General features: G+C 40.4%; 1 protein-coding gene across 1 annotated transcript in view; it reads right to left on the bottom strand.

Annotated features, from left to right (window-relative positions):
- ARHGEF10 (Rho guanine nucleotide exchange factor 10) overlaps positions 1 to 22,256 on the bottom strand; it is a 97,391-nt gene extending 75,135 nt beyond the window's left edge. The window contains exons 1-9 of the mRNA XM_056856664.1: positions 22,205 to 22,256; positions 13,504 to 13,671; positions 11,994 to 12,287; positions 11,014 to 11,080; positions 6,814 to 6,893; positions 5,523 to 5,579; positions 3,992 to 4,155; positions 1,782 to 1,898; positions 278 to 392 (exon numbers count right to left, since the gene is read on the bottom strand). Coding sequence (XP_056712642.1) covers positions 278 to 392; positions 1,782 to 1,898; positions 3,992 to 4,155; positions 5,523 to 5,579; positions 6,814 to 6,893; positions 11,014 to 11,080; positions 11,994 to 12,287; positions 13,504 to 13,671; positions 22,205 to 22,244 — 1,102 coding nt within the window. The 5' untranslated portion in view covers positions 22,245 to 22,256. The remainder of the gene's footprint in view (positions 1 to 277; positions 393 to 1,781; positions 1,899 to 3,991; positions 4,156 to 5,522; positions 5,580 to 6,813; positions 6,894 to 11,013; positions 11,081 to 11,993; positions 12,288 to 13,503; positions 13,672 to 22,204) is intronic.
- Positions 22,257 to 22,877: the final 621 nt, after the last annotated feature.

Here is a 22,877-nt window from a genome sequence, read left to right as displayed (position 1 = left end):
ATTTTGCAATGGATCCAACCCTTTATTCTTGAACACTATGTTTTTGCAAAATACGATTTTAAGGATATTATAGGGTTGTTTCTCATCCTAGTCAATAGCCACCTAAAAAGCTTAGACAACTGATCATTTTCCCATCATAAATGTTTTAATTGCGTTTAAAACATATAGAATCTGTCGGATGTTCAATACACATGCCCTATAATATAGCTAGCATTTCCTGAGCCACTGATATAATTACTAGTGTCCATTAAAACAAAAAAAAAAGATCAATATATACCTTGACCAATGAATGACTTTGTTTTAATGAACGATCGACCTTTCTTCACAGCAGCTTTAGTTTTTTCAAGGCCATCTTTGGTGCCTTCTCTAGCAGCCCTCATGAGCTTTTGCATCTGCAAAACAGTAACAAACACATTCTACAAAGTTAGTGAATAACAAAAGCAGAATCCAATGGATTTTAAAGTGCCACAGAAGACACTGCATGCAAGTAGATTTCTTGAAAAGAACACTGTCAAGTTGCAGAGACCAAAGACCGTATTTCACGTTATGTATTGATACATCTCCTTTTGTCCTTTGTTTTTTTAAATAAAGCTTCTGTAAATGCACACACTGTGAGTAACCCCACAGTAGGCCAACTTGACTCAAATGTTCCTTCCATACCTAAGATAATTCACATGGGAAACCAAGAACTTTTCCACAGAAATTCCTCCCTAGGTCTCGATGAAGTTACTGCTGTTCCATGAGCTAGAACATTCTCAATATCCCTTCCTCTCTTTTGCTAAGAGCCCCCCACCCCAGTCTCTCTTCAGTCATTTCATGTCATGGGGAGGTGACTTAACTACTGTATTTAATTGGTTTGCAACATAGCTGCACTACTGTTTATGTTCTGTAGGGATGAACTCTCAACATAAAGGTAAAGGGATGATCCTGCCCACTCATGCACAAAACAGAAGTGGGGAATCTGCCCATATGGGAACATCCAGACATAAATGAGAAAATGGGTCTGGAGAGAAGAAGGAATGAACACATGAAGCTTCCTTATACTGAATCAGACCCTTGGCCCAACGAAGTCAGTATTGTCTACTCAGACTGGCAGCGGCTCTCCAGGTTCTCAGGCAAAGGTCTTTCACATCACCTACTTGCCTAGTCCCTTTAACTGGAGATGCCGGGGACTGAACCCGGGACCCCCTGCATGCCAAGCAGATGATCTACCACTTAGCCACAGCCCCTACTTTTTCTCTCCTAATTTTTGCTTGTATTCTTCCATGGTTTTAAAAACCCTCATCATCTCCTGCCACTCACTGCCTTGTTCCTGACTCTATTCTGTTAGTCCAAAACAAAATAACACTACAAAAGAACTACAACAGTATTGTCAATTTCACATTATGATATCAGAATGCATTTGAGCTGAAAGATGAGAAAGCCACCTTATTCATTTAATCGCCTACCAAAATCTAAAAGAGTGAAGTCTGATCTTTCAAGAGAGGTTTTGCCAGCTGAATTTAGCCATGAAGATACAGTTATACAGATCACATTGCAACATCATAGTTAGAAATCATTTTTCTATTTAATTTTCAAAGCACTATATGCAAAGACAAAAGAGACGCTGGCTCACAAAGAAGTCCTTGACAATGTTCTTTTCAGGCCGATGGCCAAGCACAATGTGAATACATACTGTCCAATTTTCCCCCATCGGTATTGTTTATTGAAACACATGTTCATTGTGTTTGAAGAACAATCATTTTTAACATTTATCTTGTTACAAAAATCAACTACACTACCTTCAGCTCATGTTTTTGCCTTAGTTGCTGAATCTCTACTGCTCCCACCGTGTTTGCCATCAAATCTCTCATCTTTTTTTCATAGTGCTCCTTTAAACGGGTTAGGTCATGAGAAAGCTATAGCATACAAAAAGATACAATCTTAAACTTCACGCTAAACTCTTGAGCTGTATCATGCATGCTGGTGGCCAGATAAGAAAAGGGTTTGCAACAACCAGTAAAACAGATAATTATCTGCTGTTTTAATGAAAACTATGTAAGAGAATTTGGTTCATTCACAGGCAACAACGGTACCCCCAAAGGGTAAAACGTAGGAAGTTCTGTTCATCTGAACCAATACAACTTTGCTAGGTTATATATACACCATGATTTTAAAACTTGTGTGATCAACATATAGCAAATGTTGCACTTCTGAATATATTTTATGATTTTGGGTTTCTCTACCACACCCAATCATATTTTGAATATGCAATTTAGACTCTGCAAAACAATCTTATGGAAGTCCACCCTGAAAGTATTTCCAGCTGCGACTTGACGGCACTTTACACACACACATAAATAAAACTAACCCATTATCATCTGCCAGTTTTAGCTTGCTGTAATTTAAGAGAGAATGAACCAGATTAGGTTGTCCAAGAGATTAACCAAAAAGGTTAATTACAAGGGAAGCACAATGCCAAATTCAAACAAGTTTTGAGGTATTTGAAATCTAGGCTAGGAAGAAAAGTCACATGTATCATACAATGCTGCCATCGCTGGGATTTCAGCAGGTGAAAAAAAGTGAAGATAATCACTGTGTTGTAAAATTTCATTTGTATGTGTTTATAAACTACTATGGGTTTGAGGGGTTTTGATCACTTTTCCTGGACTTGCTTTTTGTCTTTCACTTTAAATTACAAGCAAGGGACCCAGAAGACTCACAGGTGGGGGTTCTCATTCTCCCCTTTTTTTTAATTTCTACTCACCTGTGTGCCCTCAGGCTCCCACTCCCCCGGCCGGCCACAGGTACCACAAAAAACTCATGGGGAGAGGGAATCTTGCCGTCCTCTCCTTATACTCTGCCTTCCCACCTGCTGCTTTGCCTGCTTTCCAGCCTGCCCCTCACTGATCTGCCCACCAATCTAATCCACCCATTCCCCCTGCTGCCTTGTAAGAAGCAGTGATGTGCGGGTGGAGGGGAGTGGGGGGGCAGTGGCTCCTGCCCTCCCTTTTCCCCACCCACCTCTGCCTCCAAGTCAAATGGCAGCAGCGCCCCCTCCAGCTCCCTTGGAAAGCCAACAGAAGTGCATTACCTGCATAAGCACGGAAAACGTTCCTCTCTTAAACAACTCTTCTTTTTTAACTTTTTTTTTTAATTTTTCGGTAAACCTAGGGGTTCCCCCAAGTTTATCCAAAGATCTCATTGCTCTCTACATGGACCCAATCCTTGGATTTAAGGATCCACAGCTGAGGCCATGCTGAGAATTAGGTATAACAAGAGGGGGACCTGCAAGTACTTGTGGCAGCATCTCATTATCCCCTCTATACCTCTTTTCCACTATTTCTTCTTTCCCTCCCCTGGCAGCCTCCATAGCCTCTCCCCCTTTCCTGCTTCCTTTTCTTCTTTCCACCCACCTACATACATTTAGTCACTGGCTCTGGGTCATGCAGTGGATACTAAAGGTAAACTGGCTGGTGGGTGGGAAGGAGAGAAGAAAGTATGGTAGCCAACAGACCCAGAAAGTCCTTCTCCTGTGTTGGACACAGGAAGCTTTTCCTGGGTTTTTTGGCCTCCCAGTCCACTCCTGCTCCTCCCTCCAATGTTTTGCTTTACAGAAACCAAGATTTGGAAGGTTTTACAATGTTGTTGTAATTGCCTAGCAACTCCTAACATGGCTACTGAGAAGTCGCTGGGAATTCTTTTCTTAAAGCTGCAGGAGTTGTTTCTATTAATTTGGGAAGTTTTAATCCCCTGATGTATTTTTTTTAGATTTCAGATTTTTCTGAAAACCTGAGACTTCCTTCATGTTTGTAGACAAATCTTCCATTTGTCCCTCACTCCGTTTTGCAGATTTAGTATTCATATAATCTATGCCTTTCAAAAATAGATATATGATGCTGATAGTTTAAAATAGGATGCATGAGAAAAACTGGACATCATAAAGCCTGGGGAACTACAGTGCTTGGAAGACGGTGATACACTCGAAGAATGGGGCTGTGAATTTACATACTTGTCTTCTGTGGTTGCCACGCAGAAAGGAACTGGGCATTCCATTTTTACACTCTGAGTCACTTTGTTCTTCGTAGCTTTCAAACTCGCTCGAACTCCACCCATAGTCTAGAGAACTATTTCCACCTTCGTCGCCATTCTCAACATCATCGTAAATCATCTCCTCTGCATGCATTAATTTGCAAAATATTATTTTTTAAGCTATGAAAAATTCAGATATATTACAAATACAGCACTGAGATTATGACTTTTACTAGTAAAGCCTAAGTAGTAGTGATATTTAACATGTTTATCATTTGCAGCTTCTTCATCCCAGATTACCCCCAAGTGGCTTTCCCCCATACAGGATATAAACTGCATGTTTAGTACCCATACAGTTTGTCTTCTGGACAACAACCAGATTACTAATATTATTTGGGGATCCAGTATAAGAGAATGAACACATGAAGGGCAAGAATCAGGAAACAGTTTTAGACATCATAGGTCTATTTAATTTCAGTAATATATTTGCATGCATTTTGGTGTGATGTCCATGAATAAACCTACCATTTCCAAAGCTAACATGAGAAAGCGAAAAACACCAATGAAGCCATCAGTTGAATTATTTAACATTTGTGAAGTGCAATCCTAAGCAGAGAGGCACCATTGAACTCAGCTGGATTTAGAAGGGTATAACTTTGCTTAGGATTGCACTGGTGGCCTCCCAGTGACCACTGGTCTAGGTGAACTTTATGTTTTGATTAAAAGAAAGCATAGGAATGAGAAATTTGAATTTCCCAGGACTTTCTGATTTGATTTCAGAAGATTATCCACTTGCAATTGCTGTATATCAATTTTAAAAAACAAATATACTTACCACCCATTCCTGAAGGGGGGGTAGATCCGCAGCAGCTGGGAGTGGTGCAACCACACTGCCTCCACAGAGGCTTCCCAGCCGCCAAAAAGACATTTAAAAAGTTTAAAAATAGAATTAAAGAAACGGCCCCATTGAAAACAGCGAGGCTGAGCCACCAAAAAAGGTGGTGCAGCAACGTCACAGCACAAGGGGGTGTTCCCGGGATGAAAGGGGTTAGGAAGCTGTCTAAGGGCAGCTCCGCCCCTGGGAACACCTTTCCCCCATGCTGGCAAGGGCTTTCCCTTCCAGAAAGTCCCTGCCGGTGTGGCTGCATTGGTGGCGGGGGCTGGCACAGCTCCACAGCTTCCCGGGGCCGGTGTTTTTGTCCCCAGGTCGGCATATGTTCCCGTTATCCCATGATAAATGGGTATTTAAGCCGGGACAGGGTCACGCCAGCTCCTAAAGAGCTTTGTCCCCCCCCCCTTCAGGATTGCAGCCTTAATATCTATGGTGAGATATTTATGACTTTATTCATAATGCTAACTCTATGGTGTAATTTCAACTAATTTATAAACCAGAAGAACAATATCAACAGATGGGAAAACTTTAGAGAACACATTATTTTTATAGTACACATTAATCCACCTGTGGATGCTTTAATTAGTGCAACTCTTGCTTCTTCACAACAAGCTCCTACCTGGTTCAGAGTCTGAATTTTCTCTTGGTACATCATCATATATTACTTCATCTGCATCTAAAAACAAAACAAAAAAGTGAGGGGAAGCTTGACAACGTATAAATTAGTGCCTTCTCCACTAAAGCAGGAATATAATCCATTCCTTTTTTTTTTTGCCATCAAGTCGCAGCTGACTTATGGCAACCATGTAGGGGCTTTAAGGCAAGAGATTTTCACCATCCTGAATAATTTTGTGCCATCTGCTAACTTGGCCACTACACTGTTCATCCCCAATTCCCGATCATTTATGAACAAATTAATAGCACCAGGCCCCAATACCAAACCTTATGGGATTCCTACTTCCCTTCATTGAGATAAATGTCTATTTATTCCTCTTCTCTGCTTCCTTTAGTGTAACCAATTATTAATCCACTCGAGGAGCCCCTTACTCATGACTGCTAAGCTTACTCAGGAGCCTTTGGTGAGGTACCATGATAAAAGCCTTTTAAAAGTCCAAGTAGTCTGGATCACCATTATCTACATGTTTGTTCAATTTCTCAAAGAACTCCAAAAGGTTGGTGAGGCAGGACTTCCCTGTGCAAAGCTGTGGTGATTTTCTCTCAGGAGGCTTTGTTTATGTGCCCAACAATTCTGTCTTGGGTTACAGTTTTTACTAATTTGCTTGGGACAGACATCAGGCTAACTGGCCTGTAATTTCCTGGTTCCCCACTGGACCCTTTTTAAAAAATCAGTATAACATTTGCTACTCTCCAGTCCTCAGTACAGTGGCTGATTTTAGCGAAAAGTTGCATATACTGGTTAGCAGGTCAACACTTTCACATTTGAGTTTCCTAAGACAAAAAAACAAACAGAATCTGACATCTGGAGTATCTGGGTTACTTGCCCACAATGAAGGAATGACAACATCCACATGCGGAATCTAATCTGGTGGGTGACTGCTGTATCCTTACAGGCAGGTAGTTTTACTTAGAACTACTGAATCCAGCTTGAATGAAGAAATCAGTTTATTATGGGTCCAAGAATCCATAAAATAGAACGAACTCATCCCAGATTAAATCAAAACGTTGTGGTTCAATGGTGCAGTATAGTTCCAAGGTGCAATCCCTTGAATCTCCAATTCTACCATCCCAGAAAGCAGCTGTTGGGGGTGGGGGGGAACCTCTCTTGAGTTACTGGAGATACTACTCTAACTGCAGCCAGTCAGTATTAAACTAGAAAAGAAACAGACCACTGATCTATTTTCAGCTATGAACCCAGACTCATCAGCTTATTTAGAATTACCAATACTTACTCTCCATCCACTCGGCGCTGGCAGGACTGGTAGCCCATTTGACTAAAGCACTGTCATCTTTATTCCCCTGATTATCTTCACTTGAAAATAAAATGTAAAAGAGTATTATTTGAGAACGCTTGCCATAACGTAACTATAAATACCATATCCACATGCTGGCTCATAATAATTAGGAGATATTAAAATGACTCTCCCAGGTACATCACATTCTATAGGGGTAAAAAATGGTGAATGGCAAACTTCCTGCTTGTTTCTTCCACCCAACCACTGTCAAGTTTAATCTGCTCTGCTCTGTAATTCATCATTAAAGTGATTATTTTCTTTTCTTGTTTCTTCTTTCCAGTACCAAAATTGTGTGTATGTGTGTGTGTAAAGTGCCGTCAAGTCGCAGCCGACTTATGGCAACCCCTTTTGGGATTTTCATGGCAAGAGACTAACAGAGGAGGCTTGCCAGTGCCTTCCTCTGCACAGCAACCCTGGTATTCCTTGGTGGTCTCCCATCCAAATACTAACCAGGGCTGACCCTGCTTAGTTTCTTAGATCTGACGACCAAAATTGGCACCTGATATTTCTCTAGTTTACCTTTCAGTCACACAAATCTGTGTCCCATGAAGCTGAAAAGAAGGTAGAGAAATGGCACACAGTTTAACCAGTCCAAGGAACTACCACCATTGGCATACATGAGCCAGCTACTCATCCTTCAGACCATCAGTAGCCCGGTTTCTACCTTCCCTCCTGTGACACGACAGGCAGAAAAGGAGGGCCAGAGGGGAGCAGCTGAGACTAGAAAACCTACAAAGCCCAGCTTCTGGGCTAGAAGGAAAGGAGATGGTGGAGGGTCCCATACTCTGAGCACCTATCATCCCATTCCCTGCCCCTACTGTTTCTGCTCCTTCTAAGGGGGGGGGGGGATTGGAGCACACACCTGTAGAAATAAGCTAAAAAAACCAGACATGGCTGTAGTGCGATCAACAAAAGTATCACAATTCTTGTCAGTCCCATGCAGAAAGTAGTGTTGATGTAGAGGGTCACAATCAAGCTGTACAGGAGTTGCAAATCCACCATGTTATTTTGGGGAGGTATGGACAAAACAGGCCATAGCCTATCCCTGCCCCTAGGGTAAGGGATGCTTTGTGTGGCATGCAAGACTCAATGAGCAGCAAGTGAATGGAGCCCTATTTATTACAACTGCATAGCAGAAATATGCAATGACTAAGCAAGGCCAGCCCAAAATTCCCCAATCCTGTTGGCCCCCATCTGTCCCAGCAACCTGGTATGTTATGAGGGCATATGGGACCAAAGCTGCCAGGAGAAGCAGGGCACTGCTGTGCCAAGGTGAACCAGAGTCCAGGGCTCTGGACTCCATCTTGGTGACCTGTTCAAACTTGGGTGCTGTCAGGCAGAGATGAGTTGTTTGCATTCCTCTGACCTGGAGGTGGAAAAGCTGGAAACAACAGGGAGTAAATGAGCCTCCCTCGCATCTTTAATGAAGCACTCCAAGCAGACACCTGGAACTGATAGTCAGCACCTTAATTCCATCAGCAATCTGGGAACTAGTCAGCTAACTCTGACTAGTCCTTTTGCATGTCTGAATCATCCTCCAACCTCAACTAGCATGCAGAGCAGATTAAACCAAGACATCATCTGTCCACTCCTCCCTTCCTAGGAAAACTTCCCAAAAATCTTCACACATCTGAAAATCTATACTAAAGTATTTGCCAGTATTTAATCAGGGAAATTAAGGTATTCTCCCATGTTGCTATTATCTCATGCTCTTTTATCATTTAATATCTTAGCCACCGGAGAAGTAATTAAACCATTTGTCCCTGGCAAAGTCTATTGTTTTTGCCAGTTACCTCATGCACCCTCAGGGCTCATTTTTGCTATTAGTAGCCTTTTCACCATTCAAACGTGTGCATGTTTTTCTTGTATCCGAGAAACCCACCCTCACTTGTGTGTAAGGTCCTTTCACTTCCGGGAGATGCTGGTTCATTTCTCCGTTGCTCAGTGCTGCTCTCATTTTAATGTAGCATTTCTTCTGGATTAGTAAATATCACCCTAAATCCTCATATCTTTGTGCCCACCCCCTTTTCCCTTTTATTTCTTGGGCTCTTGTGTATATCAGGTGTGTGATCTTGTTGCTCTGTGTGAATGTGTGTTTAAAAGTATTTTCAATAAAAACCATAAAACTTAGAAACAACGCTTCCTTATTTAAAGTTTTCAAAGGCTTATCCTCGTATAAAGATTCTGTACCCCTCCCTCTCGCTAAGCTTAGTTTCCAGAACGCTAATTCCCCCATCTAAGAATGGAGACTATATGCTAGGGGTAACAACCCCACAGTGCAGGACCTGATTAAGAGTGACTTGTTGATTCATCCATCTCCAATTTTGATGTATTTATTCCCTTCATTATGTTTTCCTGGAACTCAATCTCACCAAATGGTGACTATATAAGTGTAGATTGTTACCCCATTTTAGCCATAAACCTCACCAAAGAAAGTATCGAATCCCCAATTTCCGCCCACTCCTTGAGATATATCTTCCTGCACAATAGCTATCTTACTGATCCACCAATGAAGTTTGATACTTTTGGCTCCCAGCCAATCCATTTTGAGAGGTATTTAATTTCCCCCTCTGTCTTCACACTTTTGGGGTATAAAATTAGCCCTGAGAACCCCTGCACTTTGTTCCAGTCATTAGTACTGAGCTCCAGCAATGGCTCCAAACCCCCAGATGAAACTTCATCTTGGGGGAATGTGTGTGTGACTTTGCATCAGCCCTGCCATCCCAACACAGGTATCTGTAAAGATGGCGCTCTGCTCCTCTGCCCCGCTTTCACCTGCACTGCTTATTCCTTTCACCAACAAACCTCACTGGACCTCAATCTCCAGAACAGGCCCATTAAGTTTTTCCTTCCTCAGTTCTTCTTTCCCCCATATTTTCTCTATAGATTAGTAACATTTGCTAAGTTTAGGACTTAGTAGAAGTTAGGATCTGTAGAACATTCAATTAGTGTCTGTCTGTTTCCAACTCTGTATTCAATTTGCTAATTCCCTTTACTATTACTCTTTTCTTAATAAATTCTTAAAACCAATGCCTATTTCTAAGAATCTGCACACCCATATGGGGTGTTAGATCAAATCATGGACCCTGGTCTACACTGAGCACACTGATCCCAATAATATTTACCCTGAGCATACGTGTTTATGGGCTGCTGACATGTTAAGAGGGACACTCCTACAGTTGGAGTATATAAACATGTAGGCCATTTGGGTAACACTCATGGAACCCATATGGATTAGCAGCCTCATGGATCAGTGCAGTGCAGTGAAAATTCCTCTGTCAATACAGCTCCTCCTTCCAGACTCCTCTGTCAGTACAGCTCTACTAACAGAAGACAGAGGAAGAAGCAATTTCACTCCCTTCACCCAACTCACTGCAGCCCACCATCCCGCCTGGCTATTACTTCATGAGGCTCCCATGACCACTGAGTCTTCCTGGGGTTGGATGGGAGGGGCAGTAGAGAAGAAAATGGTGAACAGCTGCAATCCTTGTGTCAGAGTCTCTCTTGATCCAAAATTTCTGCCCTATATTTCTGTGCAGTGTCATTACCCAATTGCAATAGTGCTTTCTTCCATGTATGTGCACTTCAGGAATGTAACAATAACATTACAGATATCAAGGGATCACGTTGGGTTCTTGTTAATCATATTGCCAGTATTCTCCACCTAGAGCCTAAATTCAGCAACCCGGGTATGACTGTGTCGCTTAACAAGGTGTTAACTTTTAATTTATTCGACTATAAATGTTCATTTGGAAGCACTGACAGTAACTCTAACTGAGGAGTCTCCATCCAACCTACATAAGGTAACATGTCATAAAGGGGGAAGTCCAAAGAAGGTTTCAAAAATGACCCACAGCAAGAGTCAAGTGGAAGAAAAGCGGCCACAAAGGCAAAGTCAGGCTGATTAAAGAAACACTGATGGAGCAGAGGGCACTGGCTTGACAAACAGAGGGTAGCTACAGACAGCAGAATGGCAGAAATCATAAAGGGAGAGGGATAAGGAAAGAGGCAAAAAGGTCCTGTAGTAGCAAAATGTATGGTGGGACAGTGCCCAAGGGAACATGACCTTTCTGATGCAGTTCACCTTCTACGGAGAGTCTCTTTCATGAATAAAGGCTTGTAAAGTTTGTGAAATACCTGTTCTGTGGATCCTCAGAGCTCTGGGAATTTGAATGACAGTCTTCGGCTACTGTCTGAACATTTGCTAAAAGAAATGGAAGTAGAAGTCCTCTCACTAGTAATGCAATTATTATTTCTCATTCAACACCAATATTAATATGTGATAACTGTCTTAACATAAAACACTCCATCAGTGCAATAATATGTTTTGTGAATGCAGCTGGGAAAACAGATATAGATCTGTGAATAAAATCCAGGACAGCCAACATCTCCTTATGATTTTTGAACCACTTCATTTTACTGGGGTGCATCCAACCATGCAATTTCTCTAGAAAAGTAGCATTTGCAGAAGAGGGAACAGTGATTTCCCCCAATTCTTCCCTTCCACCAATCCTTCCCTTAACTTTGTACCTGATCCTGAAGATCCACTGACCCTCCCTCTAAGAACTACAGGAGGCGGGGGGCACAGAGGACTATAGCAATAGAGAGAAGCAGGAAAATGCATGGTATTTTTTTTTTTGCAGATGGTTGGCTACACCGTTAGCCTATTAATAAATCCTATTAGCAGAAAGAGGTGAATAAAAAAAATGATCCTCAGTGCTGAAAGAATACGCCACATGTTGAACCCTGACTGACGCAAAGGTTATGTGTCTGGAAACATATTCAAATCCGAAATGTAAGGCTATAATTTTCACATTCCACTCATTTCCTAACAAATTCCTTTTAACAAGCAATGAAATCCAGTACCTTTGGGCAAGTTGGCAACTATATGCATCTCTGCTTCACAGAACCTGCACTAAGTATTTTAGTCAAACAGAATAATGTATTAAGCAATATTCAAGAATTTGGATTGCAAACGAAGTTTGACATACAAAATGCACAGAGAAATTATACTAGTGAAAAAGGTTTCACATTTCTTTCTTCTGTTCTTAATTGTAATATTGCGCAGGATCACTAAATTACTATTTCATAGACTGTAAATCCCAGAATTATACTACCTTCTTCATCCACAGATATGCTGCGTATTATGACAGGACTTGAGTATGCTGGCAAAATCAGTGGTATATTTGATGGTACAGCATAGCCACAGGGTACGGGGACAGAATATCCTCCTGACAGACTAGGGCTTATACTTCCATCTTGTGGACTTGGCTCTGGTGACAATGATGGCTCCTTTTCTTGCACTGGTGAGATGGTTATGACAGAGTAGGGGTTTACCCTTGGTAGAGCCCGTTCTGAATTGGCTTCAGCTCTCTGCATTATCTCAGTTCCAGCTACATTTTCTGCAGTCCCTTTTTAAATTGAAGACAGAAGTTTTAATTTTATTTCAGAACCGTAGTTAAAATTACATGACAAATGCAGTCCATTGAAGTCAAGGGGTTTAGAAGGCTGTGATTTTCCTTAGGATTACACTGTAAATTATGTAATATTGTTTCTGCTGTTGACAGCAGCAACATAAGCATTTGCAGTCTACAACATGCAACATTCCTACTTTGAAGATGGTAGGACATTCTAAACTGAAATATCAGCCATAGCAAAACTATTCCATCATGTGTTCTAGCATGAAACACTGCAAATCAGAATATTTGCTTCCTCGTTCCAGCCTATCCATTTATAAAGGATTGCCTTTCCAATTAACAAACCATAAGCATTATCTTTTTTACTTATTTTTAATATGTATTAAATGTATACAAAATATGCTCCTAAAGGCTGTGGACTCCTCTATTTAAAGGCATTTAATTCAAAGGAGGATTAAAAGACAACATGGGAATTCCTTCTTCATTTTTTTTATCATCAGCTGTGTGCTGTACACATGCTCATTACAAGAGAAATGTACACATGAAAGAGTGTCTTCCAATGGTATTCTAATCTATATTGTGAGTTTCACAGGCTCCCTTTATACATAGGCTCCCATGTAAACTATACCTTGAAAACATGAAAGTCACAGCGGGCTACAACAATCTCAATTCTCTACTCTCATGCCTATAGGGTTGCCAAACTTTAGGTGAGGCCTTGAAACCTTCCTACAACTGATCTCCAGACAACAAAGATCAGTTCCCCAGGAGAAAATTGATGCTTTGGAGTATGAATTCTATGGTATTATACTCCAATGAGGTCCCTCCCCTCCCCAAACCTCCCCAGGCTTCACCTCCAAATCTCCAGGAATTTCCTAACCGAGAGTTGGCAACCCCACTACACACACTTCTATCCAAAACGAACATTTGCACAGGCCTCCAGAATATTCATTTTAAAGGAGTAGGGTTGCCAACCTCCAGGTGGTGGCTGGAGATCTCCCACTATTACAACTGATCTCCAGGTGACAGATCTGTTCCCCTGGAGAAAATGGCCACTCTACACATTATACCCCACTGAAGTCTCTCCCCTCCCCAAACCCCGCCCTCCTCAGACCCCACTCCCAAAATCTCCAGGTATTTCCCAACCCAGAGCTGGCAACTCTATAAAGGAGAGACTTTCATAAATAAACAATGCTCCTACAGAGAAACCTACCTGCAGAATTCATCTGTTCATGATCCACATTATTGCTAGAACTAGAAACAGGCGGCAAAACGGTTTGTCTGTCAGCTTCTGGTATTTCATCTCCACTATCAAAATCAAACTGTTCTCCTTCCTCCTCTTCTTCATTGGTAGCATTTGCTGCTAATTCGTTTTCTAAAACTGAACAGAGTGTTTAATTTGTTTTTTTTTTTTTGACTAATTAAAAAGGCTGCAATTTAGGGTTGCCAAGTCCCCCCTTGCATGACACTCTAGCAGGGGGTAGGACACTCTAGCACATTCCTCCCAAAACTCTATGGAAACCACAAAGTTTGGGGAGGAGAGTGCTAGAGTGTCCCCATCACGATGCCAGTGATTCCAGGGTAAACCTGAAAGTCACATCATTGCGCCGTGTGCATGTGCGGCTCGTCCCCTGGGCAGCCCTTTTAGTTTGTGGGTATCTGGCAACCCTACTACAATTACATGAAGGTACGGCCCAGTTTCACAGCAAACACTCAGATATTAACACTAGCACCACAGATTACCATAACAAAGTAGGAGAATGTGTAACATGTGTAACAGAGTAACATGTGTAACATGTCATTTTCACTTTAACATATTATTTTGTTTCTATTGAAAGGTTTAGAATTTAGGGCCTAAAGCTTTACTTGTGTGTAAAGTGCCGTCAAGTCGCAGCCAATTTATGGCGACCCCTTTTTTTGGGGGGGGGGGTTCATGGCAAGAGACTAACAGAAGTGGTTTGCCAGTGCCTTCCTCTGCACAGCAACCCTGGTCTTCCTTGGTGGTCTCCCATCCCAATACTAACCAGGGTTGACCCTGCTTAGCTTCTGAGATCTGACGAGATCAGGCTAGCCTGGGCCATCCAGGTCAGGGCCTAAACTGCTAATTCCTTTGTAGGTATGTGATGGTCCCAACTAGGAAGAAACTGCATGTTGGAATTTCCCCTTTTAGGAGATATTATAAAGAAAGGGTTTGTCAAGCTGTTAGTTTAAAAATGCAAATTCCTTTGCAGGCCCAGGCCATTGAAATAAAGCATCCAGAACAGCAGCAGCAGAAGCCATTGAAAAACACTTCTTTATGTGAACATTCTAGCCTTGCTGATTTCTTTGTGTTACTGGGCACCATTTCTTAGGACTTGCCTTTGCTCAGAGTACCCTTTCTGAAGGGCACTGAAGATACTGTTTCTGCAAACGTTGCTATGTTCGGAGCCATTATGATTCAGTTTTACCCGTAGTTGTAAAGTTGTTGGGTGTATGATAAATGTCTCTTAACTTGAACACTATAATACTTTGAATGTTTTCTTTTCAAAGCCGTTTCACAATTGTTGGGTCAAGCCACAAGGGTGCTTGGGGAAGGGGAATCCAGGCACGTATTTTCAACCAAGATTATTTAATGTTCTCCAGGTAAAATTAGGTAGAGGCAACACAATATATATTCTATTGCATTCTCTGAATTGTAAAAGTTTCTATTGACTTTTCAACCAGTTGACACGCAGTGCATATTCCTTATGCCAAAAGGCATAATTCACACAATTCTTGCATCTCTTGACTATTCTCATTTTCATAGCAGTAGGAATTCTTCTAATCTGGAGAACTGGGTTCGATTCCCCACTCCTCCACATGATTAGAGTCCACCCCTCTTATCTACTACACCAGGCTGGCTCTTTTCAATAATAGCCTAAAATAAAATTTTCTCGGGTTGGGGAAGGGGAATCCAGGCATGTATTTTCAACCAAGATTATTTAATGTTCTCCAGGTAAAATTAGGTAGAGGCAACACAATATATATTCTATTGCATTCTCTGAATTGTAAAAGTTTCTATTGACTTTTCAACCAGTTGACACGCAGTGCATATTCCTTATGCCAAAAGGTCACACAACTTGCATCTCTTGACTATTCTCATTTTCATAGCAGTAAGAATTCTTGCAAGGCATTCGGTTTCTCAGCAAGCTGAGCCAGTACTGTCACTACTGACGCAGTAGTTACACCTTTCAAACATTATTAATGCAATGCAGAAAGTTTAATATTTTATACCCTTAAGAAATAAAAGTGTATTTATTGTAATATCAATGGGTTTCACTATCTTATGTACTATATAAGAACTTCAGAAATCAGCCTCTCTTAACACAAAGGTAATTTGCTAGTATATAATGCTATATCTACCAGAGGTCAAAAGCAAACATTGTTGTGGAATTCAAACACTAGTATATGTTTTTAAAAAGTTGAATAAACCTGCTACAAAAGACAACCAATAAAAGTGTACCTGTTTCTGCAGTAAATACAGCAGATACTTTCCTTTGACTCCCAACGGTCAGAATTCCAGGAGGGGCCCCTGGGGGTTGAAACTGTTGGGGGAGGTGGAAAAGTCCCCCTCCACAAGCTTTGCACCGTTCATACTGAGGAATCCAGTAATGAGCCCACATACCTCCTCTTTAATTTTGTGGCAACAGAGCAACATGGCTATACTTACAGTTGCCAACCTTCAGGTGGAGGCTGGAGATCTCCCGCTATTACAACTGATCTTCAGATGACAGCGATCAGATCACCTAAAGAAAATGGCCACTTTGGCAATTGGACTCTATGGCATTGAAATGCCTCCCCTCTCCAACCCCCCTACTGAGGCTCCACCCCTAAAACCTCTAGATATTTCCCAACCCAGACCGGGCAACTACTGTCATCACCAGCTGAGGAATCAACACCGATGCTGAATCAAAACCTCCAGAGATCCTGAGGAGTCCCAAGTCCTTGCATAAGAAGTACAAGATCTCCAAGTCAAGCATAAACAGGAAAGGTCTCCCAGGAGAGAGAGGGAGCAGAAGGAATTCCTTTGTTAAAAGAAGTCCATTTTAAATAGCCTTCAGGAGCAGGATAGTGAAAAATTGTCACTACCGCATATACCCTGAAGTGTGGAGTTATCCATATACAGCACAGAAACACCATATGCCAAAACAAAGTAGCCAATACTTGATTTGAGATTGATTTTTTTTTAAATGTAAAAGTTAAAACAAGATAGACATAAGAACATTATTAGCGATTAGTTATATAGACACACAAAAAAGACCCTGCCAACCGGAATGAAAAGATAACAACCCACCTATTTCCTGGTGTTTGAAGAAAAGAAAGAGGGGGCATTTATTTCACACAATTCGAGATATTTGGGCTCTATCCAAGATATTGACAAAGACTGTCTCTCCCCCTATGCTCTGCCACAACGGCTTTGCTTATCTCAGCAAGGCTTTCTGCAGGTGCCACCCTACTAATGGGTAATATCAATAACCACCCTATACTCGTGCATTCTCTGTTTTGGCCCCTACATTATGGAATGCCCTGCCTGATGAGGTTAGGAACGCTCCCATTCTCCTGGCTTTCTGCCAACTATGCAATTTCAAGAGAGTTTTTTGCACAGGTAATAGGACTGTACTGTAATGTACTAGTTCAGAAAATAGCTTTCGTAAAGGGATAGGAACTGTGCCCTATACCACTTTACCGCTGCCTATCACTGCATGTATGCTCTGACTACATATCTTCTACACCATTTAACATGTCATGTTTAAATATCTATATGTTGTTTCAGGTTTGTTTCAGCTCTATTTTAGATTTCTGCATGTTTTCAGATTTCTAAATTCCAAATTTTCTGCAAACTGAGGGGTCCTCTAAGTTTTCTGTTCAGTGTTGATGTGGCCCTGATCTGCAGGTTTAGATATCCGCAGGGCCACTCGTCGCTATTAGCTATATAAATTACATCAACTTTTATTTTTTAATCTTTTGGGTTATCTCATTTTTAAGGTATAATAACACTACGATATAGGCAGTGCCACTTCAGCTAACCTTGGTTAGTACTACCTAGAAGGCGGCAATGGTCCTCTCTTACCTCAAAAATCCATTATTGGATTATTTCAATGAAAAAAACTTTTGAAGCACCTACAGTTTTAGAATGTGAAGTGAAAGTTGCACTGAGAGCAACTGGGAGAAACAAATTACTAGTAGAGCCATTAAAGCCACAGAAATGGAGTCCATCAAAATCATAACAAGAATATGTCATTAAATGTGGAAAACAAAACAATGGACCAAAGTCTGGAAACACTCCATTTAAATTCCAATTCCAAAAAAGATGTCAAAGACTGCCGCAACTATTGGACCATCACATTAATTTCTCATGCGAATAAAGTGATGCTCAAAATCTTACAAAGATTGTGGAATGAGAAATGCCAGATGTTCAAGCTGTATTCAGAAAAGGAAGAGGTACTAGAGATCATATTGAAAATTTACATCAGTTACTGAAGCATATGAGAAAATTTCAGAAGAAAATCAGCTTGTGTTTCATAGATTTCAGCAAAACTATTGATTGTGTGGATCATGAAAAGCTATGGTTGGTTTTAAAAGAAATGAGTGTTCCACAACATCTCATTGTTTTGGTGGGCAACCTGTACTCTAGACAAGAGGCTACTGTTAGGATAGAATATGGAGAAGCAGAATGGTTTTCAATTGGCAAAGGTGTCAGATAAGGATGCATTTTATCTCTGTATCTCTTCAATCTCCATGCATATCATAAGGAAAGATAGATTAGATTTAGATTAAGGTGGAATGAACATTGGTGGAAGTAACATGAGCAGCTTCAAGGCTGAGAATGATGAATTTGAAATTGTTCAAATTTTCTATTCCCCATCATTAAGCAAAAAGGATACTGCAAAAGGAGACCAAGAAATAAGAAGGAGATTGAAATTGGGAAGGGCAGCCATGAAGGAGCTAGAAAAGATTCTGAACTGTAAGGATGTTTTTGGGAAACCAAGATCAAAATAATTCATGCCATAGTATTTCCCATTACTATATATAAGAATGAAAGTTGGACAGTGAAAAACGCTGACTGGAAGAAAGTTGATTCATTTGAATTGGTGTTGAGGAAAGTTTTACAGATACTATGGACTGCCAAAAAGACAAATAAGTGGGCGCTAGATCAAATCAAGCTTGAACTCTCCCTAGAAGCTAAAACGACTAAACTGAGGCTATTGTACTTTGGTCACATTATGAGAAGAGCAGACTCACTGGAAAAGACAATAACACTAGGAAAAGTTGGAGGCAGCAGGAAAAGAGGAAGGCCCAACATGCGATGGATTGACTGTATAAAAGAAGCCACAGCCCTCAGTCTGCAAGACCTGAGCAAGGCTGTTAACGAAAGGGTGTTTAGGAGGTCATTAATTCATAGAGTCACCATACGTCGGAAGTGACTTGATGGCATTTAACACACACACACACAAAGTACTAGTAATAAGGACTATTTTTTGAAGAGGAAAAGCTTTCAAGGAATTTGGCCCTTTGGATCCATGTGGTTTATCCATATACAGTACTTCCTCAGTTTTAATTCTATTTTCATCTTGCTGATTTTAGTAGTTGGCTCTATACTGTACAGTTTATGATTAATTTAACATAAATCAGTTTCCATTACAGACAGAAATACTCATTTCATTCATTTGCTTTCACCAAAGTACCTCTTGCTTGTTTTCTTGAATTTCCTGGAGAGGTACAGTGTGAATGTTTCACTTGGCAAATTATACCTCTTATCTTCATTGGCTACCTTTTAGATCACAAGTTATATGTATAAATTTATACTGTTGATTTATTAATTCTAAATTTTAACCTTAAAAACGTAAAGGCCATGTAATTCAACTCCTGCCCTAATTTAAAGATATAAGGAATGAACAACCCTAAGAGCCGCAGTAACTTCTACACTCCATTCTCAGTTTCTGAACTTTAACATGCCCATAGAAAAGACAAACTTATGATTCGTGTGAAACTACATTACAACCAAAAATTACTACAACTCCAATAGGAGGAAAAATAAGTATTTCTATATCTGAGTAGAAATCCTAGAAACAGCGTTAAATTCAAGATGCTGATTATCATCTTCAAAGCCCTTTTTAACCTAGGACCACATAGCTGATGGGCCGCAGTATGAAACTGTGCATCATTTTAGATCTGTCCAGTAAGTTCGCTTGCCAGTTCTTCCTCCCTGGGGTTGCCAGTTTCTAAAACTTTAATATACGTTTGATCTGCCAGCAATTAACAAGCGATGTTATTTAATTGCATGCCATGAAAAGCTTCAACTGCGCACTGCCACTCATTAGACCTCTATGAAAGGGACAAGACATCTTTCTCCTGTCCAGCTGGCAACTTCCACCTAGTTTGCCAATCTGGCCTCCACCAAAAATCAGACCTTTCTTTGTGCAGCCCTCTTGAATAGCCAGCCTGAGGGTTGTCTGTAATTGCTGTTTAGTGAGAATATTCTTTTTTTAAAGAAGGGAAATTATGTGTGTAGTGGGGTATTTAGTTTTTTGTGTGCTTGATAGATTGGATTTTTTAAAAACTCCTTTTAAAAATATTTCTGTAATTTCATTGAATTGTTTGTGTAATTACCATTTTTAGCTCCTTTGAGGCAGGGTATTTTTTTTTTAAATTAGAAATAGTTAAACAATGTACTTGCATGTCATACAGTCTGTTTCTCTTTCCTCTTGTATAGAGTATGTTTTCAAGTCAATATCAATGATTTGCTTTAACAGATTTGTTTTCCCTGTTATTTATGAGAAGTAACAGGAACTCTGTCTTTCTATTTCAAACAGAAGTTCAGACACCAAACAAGCAACTAACAGCTTCCCAAACAAGAGACTATTCATAATTACAATTCGGATGTTGTTCTCATTCATCTCTGAGCTTGGCTCCAGTTTTACCATCCTTTTTTAACAGTCTGCAAGCTCAAACGGGCATTTCTGACAAACAAATAAGGCACAAGCAAAGATCAACTCCTTTTAGAGTTGGGGTTCAGTTTAGGCAATATTCTTACATACAGTGCCAAAGCAGGCTTAGTCATACAGAAGTGAGATGTTCTCAATTCCTGCTTCCAAAAAAAATTGAAATAAATTGAAACTCACCAGTATAACCAACATCAAGTGAAAATGTAAGTTTTAATGCACAATTTAATACTTCGCAATCACAACCGTCTCTAGGAATTAATTTTGCAAAAGGATTTTTAAAGTAAATTCTGTGCGTAAGGAGGTTACAAGGCATTTCCAGTTCTACCATGTTTGTGCCAAATTTTATTATTAATTCAACACAAACGTAAAATATATATTTTATAGTTAGATGGGTACAATAGGTTTGACCCTCCCTCTCCATAGCGACACAGTTCCATGTGCAGCAGTTCTATGCTGTTAAAAGGATTTCACAACACTGGTGGAGCAACATCAACTTCCGGCCCAGTACAGGGATTCTGACTGGCTCTGTGTCAGAAAGCGGAGCAGGAAATGTCTCCTAGCTACTCAGGACAGCATACCACAATACAATTATTAAATCTGATACCATTCAATGGCTATAATCCTGACAATCAATATGTACGCCTTCAGATGCATCTTTGCGGAATGTTGCAACGCCACCAATTCCCACTGCCAAAATACTATCTTTTAAAAATGAGCCACAGTTTATCCCTTTGGGCAGAGCTGTGTGTTCACACTGGTTCATTTTTAAAGGAAGCTTGATTCTTTGATAGGAGGAACTTTGCCCATACAACTATATTTGTAACTGTGGCCTTTGCCTTCATGTTTAGGTGTCTTTTGATACACACTGCAGATGTACTTGTAATGTTGTTTCCCCCATGAGTAGTAAGTCAAAAATCAGAACTCTCACTTCTCTCATTTGTATCTCTTCCTTCTCCAGGGAACCCCAACATAATTCAAGAGGCAATCACTTATTTTCACAACCATGTCATAAGGTGACCTGGCTCATTATTTCTGAAATGTCTATCCTATTGCATATCAATTTAAACACAATGCATAGCAATACAGTTCAATACATAACCATTTCAATCTCTTGAATGTACCCACTGTTGAGAAACCCCTTAGTGCTCACCTATATACCCAATTTAGCATAGCCCAAAAGATTCCCCAGAGAATTCTGCACATATCATATCCCTGTACTAGAGCCAGCATGGTGTAGTGGTTAAGAGAGTCAGACCCTAATCTGGAGAACCAGGTTTGATTCCCTGTTCCTCCATATGAAGCCTGGTGAGTGACCTTGGGCTAGTCACAGTTCTCTTAGAACTCTCTCAGACCCACCTACCTCACAAGGTGCCTGTTGTGGGGGGAGAAGGGAAGGCGATTGTAAGCCACTTTGAGATTCCTTACAGTAGAGAAAAGCTGGGTATAAAAACCAAGTCTTCTTCTATATCTGATTTTACCCCATCCCATACACCCATTACAGCCATACAATGGAAATTAGGATACATTCCATTACAAATAATATTAGATACATTATTGTAGTCACATGACTACCCCTCTCCCCAGAAAAACATACCCATTAACTATCCTTCTAAATTTACTGCATCCCAGAATATTCCAAGCATGATAGTTAACAATTGGAAAAACTATTAGAAATGCTTCATCTATAAAAGCTACTGCCAATGAATGAATCACTGGGTAGAATCTCATCATACTAAAGACACACCCCAAAGCATCTCTTATGCCTAAGCACAAGAAAACAGAGGAGTCAAGTTTTAAAAAACAAAAAAACTGTTATCATTTAAAATGTTAACAAAATAGCTGACACCCCCCCAGGGAGAGGGGGGGGGAAATCAGAAAAGAACTAAAAACAAAACACAATGCTTCTATCTTTGACAAGGAAAAGAAGTGTAACTTTGACCTTCTGATTACCTTCAGGGGGTGGTGGGAGAGGGAATCCTTCCATATCCATAGCACTAAGTCCTTTACAAATTTTTGTAAGCACAATAAATGTCCCTGCAATAAAACATTAAAAAAAGATAAGCACGATGGAAGTAATCAAAATATCTTACATTTTCTGCCTAACATTAAAATGATTGCACTGGAGAGGTCTGAAATTAGTGAAACAGAATTTCGGGAACATATGATCAAATTAGCCCTCACTGTAACAGCTAAAAAGAACTACATTGTAAAATCCTTGAGCAGGCAGACGTTTCTGTTGTGACACCCTGAAATATAACGGTGTGTTGTGGATCTTACTACATTTTTGGCATTGTGCGTACTGGCAGGTTTACAATAATATTTCATTCCTCGCATCATAGTTTGTAGTTTCTCCAAAGAGCTCAGCGTTTTGTACAAGTGTGAGTGAGACAAACCAGTATTTTCAACAAAATATGGACTCTTCCCAGGAGTAGCTGCTTTTTTTCATTTAAAAAGCACAAGAGAAAACAGATAACTTTTTGTTATTGCAACAGTCTAAGTTTTAGTCCAAACATTTCAGATATGTATTTATTTTTAAACTGTTTCACATGTTTTATCCAGGCTCAAATGAACCAGGAAGAGTTGTGGCTCAGTGGTAAAGCATCTGCTTTGCAAGCAAAAGACT

Source organism: Euleptes europaea, chromosome 10 (genome assembly GCF_029931775.1).
Source record: "Euleptes europaea isolate rEulEur1 chromosome 10, rEulEur1.hap1, whole genome shotgun sequence".
Classification (NCBI taxonomy): domain Eukaryota; kingdom Metazoa; phylum Chordata; class Lepidosauria; order Squamata; family Sphaerodactylidae; genus Euleptes; species Euleptes europaea.
The sequence above is the reverse complement of the archived record's forward strand: the minus strand, read 5'-3'. Positions and strand labels throughout refer to the sequence as shown.